Source organism: Mesitornis unicolor, unplaced genomic scaffold (genome assembly GCF_000695765.1).
Source record: "Mesitornis unicolor isolate BGI_N332 unplaced genomic scaffold, ASM69576v1 scaffold48736, whole genome shotgun sequence".
Taxonomy (NCBI): Eukaryota; Metazoa; Chordata; class Aves; order Mesitornithiformes; family Mesitornithidae; genus Mesitornis; species Mesitornis unicolor.
In genome coordinates this window covers 7935-15549 of record NW_010191265.1, presented here as the reverse complement: position 1 = coordinate 15549, position 7615 = coordinate 7935, and the positions used below count along the sequence as shown (strand labels likewise).

At 41.8% G+C, this 7615-nt stretch overlaps 1 protein-coding gene across 1 annotated transcript in view; it reads right to left on the bottom strand.

Moving 5' to 3' along the window:
• Positions 1-1655: 1655 nt before the first annotated feature.
• MIA3 (melanoma inhibitory activity family, member 3) overlaps positions 1656-7615 on the bottom strand; it is a 13837-nt gene continuing 7877 nt past the window's right edge. The window contains exons 11-23 of the mRNA XM_010186685.1: positions 7494-7549; positions 7322-7412; positions 7050-7188; positions 5342-5443; positions 5184-5244; positions 5066-5101; positions 4907-4974; positions 4524-4621; positions 4278-4409; positions 3997-4065; positions 3794-3870; positions 2791-2947; positions 1656-2409 (exon numbers count right to left, since the gene is read on the bottom strand). Of these exons, the coding sequence (XP_010184987.1) occupies positions 2099-2409; positions 2791-2947; positions 3794-3870; positions 3997-4065; positions 4278-4409; positions 4524-4621; positions 4907-4974; positions 5066-5101; positions 5184-5244; positions 5342-5443; positions 7050-7188; positions 7322-7412; positions 7494-7549 (1397 nt within the window). The 3' untranslated portion in view covers positions 1656-2098. The remainder of the gene's footprint in view (positions 2410-2790; positions 2948-3793; positions 3871-3996; positions 4066-4277; positions 4410-4523; positions 4622-4906; positions 4975-5065; positions 5102-5183; positions 5245-5341; positions 5444-7049; positions 7189-7321; positions 7413-7493; positions 7550-7615) is intronic.

The following is a 7615-nucleotide window of genomic DNA, read 5'->3' as shown; positions in this document are numbered from 1 at the left end:
TGCAAAAGAATGGAGCAAAGCATCAGTCTATGGCTGCAAATAAATCTGTGCCAGGTAAACAGCTGTGTTACCTGGCTGTCATCCCTGGCTGGCTCAGGTCTCTTTCTGACCTCTAAGAATCTGTAATAGCAGCATCCCTGCAACATCTCCCTCAGCAAGGCATGATTCTGGGGCTCTGTCCCAGCTCTGCCATCCTCCCCTGTCTGCTGGTGACAAGCACTGCAGGCAGTGAGTATCCCTTTCCTCCTGCAATTCCATGCAGCTTTAAGTTGTGAAGGCTCCTATAGGGAAGAGACATGAAGCATCACAAAGCTTTGTGCTGGAGAAAGATCCTGAACTTGGGGAACCCAACAATGGGTTGTTCAATGAATATTCATTAGTGTGTGTGTCACTATGCCCTACGCAAATAACACTTTCACTTGAAATACAAACCCATCGTTTCAGCTGCTTACCTTGACACCTCCCCAGCTTGTAGCTGTCTGTATTAACTCCAGTTATATGAAATGTCAACTTTGAAGTATTTTTTGTTAAATACACAAGTAGATCTTTGTATTTAACTGTGAATTTATGTCTGTAGAGGGTGAAATACCATTTTGAAAGTTGCTTCTATCATGTTTTTTCTGTGAACTGTCTTTCACTGAAAGGACTACTGCTCTTCACACCATGAGCTCTTGTATTGCTTTATGCTTTAGTGATGTTCTATCTTGTCTTTCATCTTCAACCTAAAGCTTAATACTTGTACTGTAAGAGTGTACCACCTAGCTGGCAAGTTTAATGGCTGCTTGTACTCTGGCAGTAAAACTGTAATGGCCTTTCAGTAGGGGTTTTTTATTATTCCTGCTTCTTTTTCCCTATTTTCCTCCCTAAGGCTTACTTTTGTACAGAGCACTTTTGAAAAACATGGCTAGGTAAGTAAGTGGCCTGCTGTACCATATCCTGCATACTCAGCCTTGCGCTAACACATTCAAGGACTTGAACATCTACAAGTGCAGGGTGTGTTTTTAAAGCTGTCCAGTGTTCCTAGTACACAAACTGATTCAAAGCAATACAGGTTACTATTTTTTACATATATCCACTCTGCTTTATGGAAAACTATTTTTTTCCCTTCTTAATAAGAAATAAAAGGCTGTAAAAAATACAGTCTGACCACCAAGGAAACCGAGTTGGTCTTAAATACTGAGTAAGATGAAAACTCAGCACTCAAACTTTGCTTAAATGCTGCAAGCCAGTGTTCAAAGTAGGGAGCTATTAAGAAATGTCTTAGTTCCAGAACCATGGAGCATTCACCTGTAATTTCCAAGCTAGGCACACAACTCCATAGAGGCTTCCAGCTCTGTGCTGCCCTGCAGCTGAGGAGGGCTGTATCTCCCATTGTCCTCATGGCTATAACATGCCAGACTCCTTCAGCATAAGAGTAACACAGTTGTTCAGCCGTCATTCAATTCTGAACTTGGTCAAGGCTATAGCATCCTCTGGTTCAGTAATTTAACCAATGTCTTTTCTAAACAAAAAATGGCACTGAAACAAAGCCTTCAGGGTTTAGCAAAATGAATTTTGCTTTTTATTATAACTTTCCTTTGAATACAGTGTCATTTGTGCTTCTGATCTCTGACCAGACATCAGCTTTGAAAAAAAAAAAGACCAAAGCCAAACAACACCTCATAGTCCACATGTAAACCCCTGGCCTACAATAACTGCAGCTTAGTGATGTGATGGAGAAGGCAGGTAAGATAGCATTTTACTTAAAAATTATTTCCACAGGAAATGATTTTACATTTTTCACGAAATTAGTTCATTCACCAACTGGTTACAGAGGCTACATTTAATTAAAACTAGCCACGCAGGTACTTCCTTTCTATTGCACGTTTAGAATAGGTTCAAGTCCATCACAAAAAGGTTCTTGCAGCCCAAGAGGATGGATGAGTTGAAGGTGATCATAAATGCACATGTCTGTAGCAATTGGATAAAAATTAATCCTGCAAAAGCTGAAATATACTGAAATGAGACAAACGGCTTCAAACAGGGAGCCGTTTCCTACAATCCTGACCACAGGAAGTGCGCTAGTCCATTCTGTTGAGCTGCTGACCTGATGCTGCAATTAGGGTTTCTGTGCTGGAGGCTGTGCGTAGTCCTTCGAGCCTGTCGGTGGTGGTGGAGGGCCTGGAGGGTAGTCTCTGGGTCCTGATGGAGGCAAGTCTCTGTTGGGAGAAGGTGTATAGTCTCTTGAGCCAGGTGGGGGTAGCCGTGGGCCTGGAGGATAATCTCTTGGGCCAGGAGGACCTAGAGGTCGAACAGGAGGGTGCCCACGTCCATAGCCTCTTGGATCTGGAGGAGGTGGATCTCTCATTCCAAAGGGTGGGCCAGGTAAGAAATCTCTTGCAGCTGGAGGTGGCAAAGGAGCACCACGAACTAGAAGGAAAGAGAAACACAGAGTTAAATGACATCTTGCTTTAACATAACTAGTGAAGCCTCTGACTTGTTCCTCGTTTAACTTCTATGGAGCAGCGCTGAGGTGGGTCACCCTCACATGCAGACGTCACAGGCCACAAATAATATTCTAGTGAATTTTGGCTGCTGGTTTCCATTTTAGACTAAACAAGGAAAAATATACTGGCATTAAGGAGGCTTGAAAAAAACACACACCTGTCCAAGCTTACTGAGCAAGACAGCTAGACCCCACAAAGCACGGGGAAGCTGTGTGCTAATGGTTGGCAGATCTGCGTTCTGCAGTACACATCCAAGAAGCACAGTGGAAAAATGAAGTTTCAGCACACAGTAATGCAACCGTACCTAGGGGCACCGGAAGAGGTCGAGGCCCAAAGTGCCCACGGAAAGGAGCCGGTGGTGGTCCATAGCGAACAGGCGGTGGAGGTGGTGGTCCCATCACTGGGGAAGTCATGATAGGTGTCCCAGGGAAAGAAGGTGGGCCTTTGGGACTAGCATTAGCCTGTGCAAGATTAGGTTATATGTCAGTGAGTTATTCACTGTATCAGAGAAACTGACACTGCTGAACACCACGACCGCTTGCCCAAAGACCAAGAGGTAGAAGAGAGGGGAAGAAAAAAAAACAACCAACCAACCAAAAACCACACACTTCAAAACACGTTACCTAAATAGGAAACAGTCAAAGTCCCTTCACCCAGAACACTGCTTGCACTACCTAGGAGTGAGTGCTTAGTGTACCTTCCAAGATGACAAGTTTTCTTTAGCTAAAGCTGTACTAAAGAAAAGTTAAATCCCTTCTGAATTGTCCTTGATGGACACCACTTTGATAAAGGGCCTGGCACCTTCAATAACACATGGAATTGTGCTTAAATACCACAGGTAAGTCAGCTTCTTAGGATTATTGTTGTAGTCACTCCAAAGTGTTTGCCTGCAGTCCTTAACAAGAAAGATGTCATTTCCTCAATTCCATAAAAACCAGACAGCAACTGTTCATCATTAGAGAAACCTTTTGAGACAGAGGTACAAGCCCTTGGTTAGTTTTGCAGAGCATTTCGTTATTTAGCAGTTCAGAACACCAAGCCTGTTATTCCTCTCCAAAAGCAGAGTAACACCATGTTCACCCTCTGAATACTCACTGTAGCTGGTTCAACAGATGAAGGTGAATCAGTAGTTACACAGGGGGCTTCAGACTCTTTGGGAGAGGGTTGCTTTTTTTTTTGTGACAGCAAATAAGGATAGTGACAGGATATAGACAAGACAGAACATGATACAGTTAAAGGAGCAGTAGGAAGTACAGCGAATCATGTATTAGAAAGGCTTCCTGGAGGTTGGGAGTTTTTCAGCTTACCACTCCATCCACTGCTGTGGAAGGGGAGGAGGTTCTTGGCCCACTACTGATCAGGGATGCTACAGCTGGCCCAAGATCTGCAAAGAGAGCCACACATGAATATCTTACCATGTTTGGGGTAAGGAACATGGTTTTTAAATTACATTTCTGACGTGAAAGAGTATCTGAGTAAGTTGCAGTTGGTTGCAGGCCACATAACTTACCAGGAACAGACATCCTTCCACGTAACTCTGGTGGCCTTCGTGGAACAGGAGGGCCATCTACCACTGTTCCTTAAGGGAAACAAGAACCCGAGAGATCCTAATCAACACGTGCTGAAGCTACTTCTATTTAGAAACAAAACAAACCCTGAAACACCCCCACTCATCTGTGTATTAATAAAGCTGATATCAATACTTATCCCTAAAGCCAAGATCAGACCTTAGCATTCTTGGGTTTGTAGCCTGAGAGGCAGCTGTCACAGAAGGAAAGCTTCACTGCTTACCAAATTCACCTCTTGAGCCTTCCCTTCGAGGAGCAGAAAGGGGCCGAGGAGGAACTTCTATCATCTGTGTGGGTGATGGATTTCCTCCGCTCACAGGTGATGGGCCAAAAGAGCCATCTCTGCTTAAGGGCCCTATGCCAAAGAAAAACCACTTTATTTACTTTACCTCTATTTATCATAGCCTTTTTTTTTTTTAGCATATACTAACGCAAAGACCGAAGTTTTGGGAGAAACGGCAGCATTTACCTTGTCGTGGTGGGACCTGGCGATCGGGTCTGCCTGGAGTTGGCTTTACAATTAATGGTCTTTGAAGCATGACGATTTTTTGGTTTACTTCTATTAATCTAATTTTAAAAAATGAAGGGTTTTTTTATAATTCAAGTAATACACGTGAGTTATATTTGTTATAACGTAACAAGGCAAACTGCATTGCAAAAATGTTACAGCTTTCACCAAGAAGTCTTATTTTAACCATCAAAATAGTTTAATAGTAGTCCAAAATTAGTAACTCAGATACAAACTGCACATTCTGAGCAAGCAGGCTAACAGAGGACCTTGCATTGTTTGAGCTCCTTCTCTCCCACACCACACGTTCAAAGAGCAATAAGAATGGTCTGTTCTGTACTTACTTTTGTCTCAGGTTGGCTGCTTCTCTTTTTTCTTCAGCCAGAGCTCTCTCGGCAGAGCGGGCAATAAGCTATTAGGGAAAATTTTACCAACTGCATTAACTGCACCAACCTGAAGTCAAATACAAACTGTTTGCATCAGAAAAGGAAGACTATTCTTACCCAGTTGTCATGTGCCTTTTTCTCATGAGCAGCAATCTGAGAAGAAAAGCAGCATTTTCAGTTTATTTTGTCCAACTCCTAGTATTTCCAGTAACTAACTACAGAGCAAGAAGTTTACCTGGTTTTTGTAAGATCTCTCTGTTTTTTGCAATTCTTCTTCCATATCTTGGATCCTTTGCCTGTACAAAAGGAAAAAGAAGGTAGAGAGAGGTTTAAATATTAGGTTTTTAACAGCTGAAATAAAGGAAAACAACATTCTTCAGAAACTCAAGTTACTTGTAAACTTTCACTTCCTCGATGGCCAGCACAGCTTTTTCATCTGCAGCAGACAATTTCTGCTCCTTCTCCTGACGCTCATACTCTTCCTGGGTTAGTTTTCTGCATAGGGGGGAAAAAAAAAAGCACTATATATTCCACGATCCTACATCTACTACAACTCAAAATCAAGGTAGTGCCCCTGCTAACAACAGTGATATCAGAATCTATAATAATGTGTGAGAATATGGAGAGAGAATAGATTTTAAAAAAAGACAAAAATACTGTCTTTTCAAACCAAGAGGCAAACTCTTTGTGTATAAAACCTGAAAATTAGGGATGCAGAGTTGACTGGAAAGTTCTATCAGCATCTACAGGTTTGCCAGAATCTAACAGTTGTAGACAGTTCATCTCTTCAGAACCTGTAGTTTACTTACCAATTCTACAGATGATAATCTAGATTTACAAAGGTACAAACAAGGAAATAGGCAGAACTGACATCTAAGCAAGGGAAATGAGGACATGAATGTGTAGTGAAAAAGGGGGAATTTAGAGCCCAGGTGACAAACGCTTCATGGTCATCAACTGGGTGAAAAGAAGCTTTTTCAAAGTATTCTCCATACCAATTTATTACATGATCAATTTCCACAATCATTTTATAACCTGATGGTTCACTCATTTTTTTCATTTTTGACACTCGTCTAGAAGTATTTAAGAGGTCCATAATGTGTTCCTAACTTATGAGACCTATCCCACAAAACTGGAACCACTAAACCAGTAGTAAGCTGACTACTGCTAATGGCCAGTTAAACATATTCCATTTCCTTGGCTACATGTGGAACCAGTGTTCCAGAAAAAAATTGCAGGAAGTCCTTCATTCTAATCAAGAAGTAGTAACAGGCAGTGTAACTTCCTAGAAGTTTTGGAAAGAACAGAAATCCTTCACAGAGGTCAAGAGGAAGTATTTCTTCAAAGGTGGGCTATCCTTCACCTTTCCATTATGTGTTTACTGCACCTGGATCCTGAAGTCAGAAGGTCAGGCAGTTTCACGACTGAGGTGCTGTAGAGCTTCAGCTCCTAAGCTTGTTCCAACCCCGCACTTCCCCCAAACTACACACATGAACTCTAGAACTTTCAGTTGCTTTTTCACCACAATTTCAGTTCTCCTACGGAATTTAGCTGAAAATGTCCTTGAATCCTATCTCAAATTTTCCCCACGAAACTGAGGTATCACAGACATTTCAGTTACTAAATAAGTGAACAAATGAGGAATGAATACAGATGCACAACCAGTTCTTCACTGCTAGCCATTCACTCATCTCAGCTGCCACTGTGAATTCAGCCTTAATCCCTTTGAGAACACAAAAAGCTCGCAAGGCTAAAATACTGAAGTTTGTACATTATGAGAATTAGACTCACTGAACTGAGGTCAGAGTAACTGAAACAGATCTTAATGGTCACTAAATTCTTCTGTACAATGGGACAGAGCAACCATAGAACATGCAGACCAAGCCATCCATCTACCCTCTCCAAAAGGGACAGTTTGTTAGGATTTCTGGACTAGTGGAAAAAGTAAAAGAGGGGTACTAGCTTCAACCACACTGAACGGTAGTTATCACCTTTCCTTCTAAACACTACTTCACGTTATGTGATCCTGCTGAGCAAAGAGCATTTGGATAGCATCTACGATATAATATGCTATGTTGTGGAAGAGTAAGGAAAGGCTTACTTCTGGAGTGCCATCTCCTTCTGCTGGTAAAGTTCACCAAGAATCTCGACTTTCTGCTGCAGTGTTTTGCATTCACTTTCCAGTTGCGCTTTGGCTGACTGGAGCGAACTGGAGACATGTTCTAATTTTTTTATTTGCTCTGTTGGAAAAGCAAAGGCAGGTGAGGAAGTTGAAGAAAATAGCAATGAGAACTGTTACGCCACTTCAACGCTCCGTTTCTTTTAAAACCACAAACAGCACTTCATCCTAAGCAATTCTTTTGCTAAGCCTACCTTCAAGCTCATGTCTTGCTGTTACTTCATCACTCAGTTTGGACTGCAGAAGATTTCTGTCTTCTTCAACTATGGTTAACATAGTTTTTACCTGAAAACAGAAGCAGAAAGTTTATGATCTTAGGCATAGCAGTAATGTGACTGCATTTATTAAATATCTTGTGCAGCATACCCTGGAGACATCCATCATCTGCTTAATCTGAGTCTTCATCTTCTCATTTTCATTATCTAGAAAAGAAAAATATTTGTTTTCCCTGTTTCTTAGCCCAATTTCCCTGGACTCTACAGCTGCTA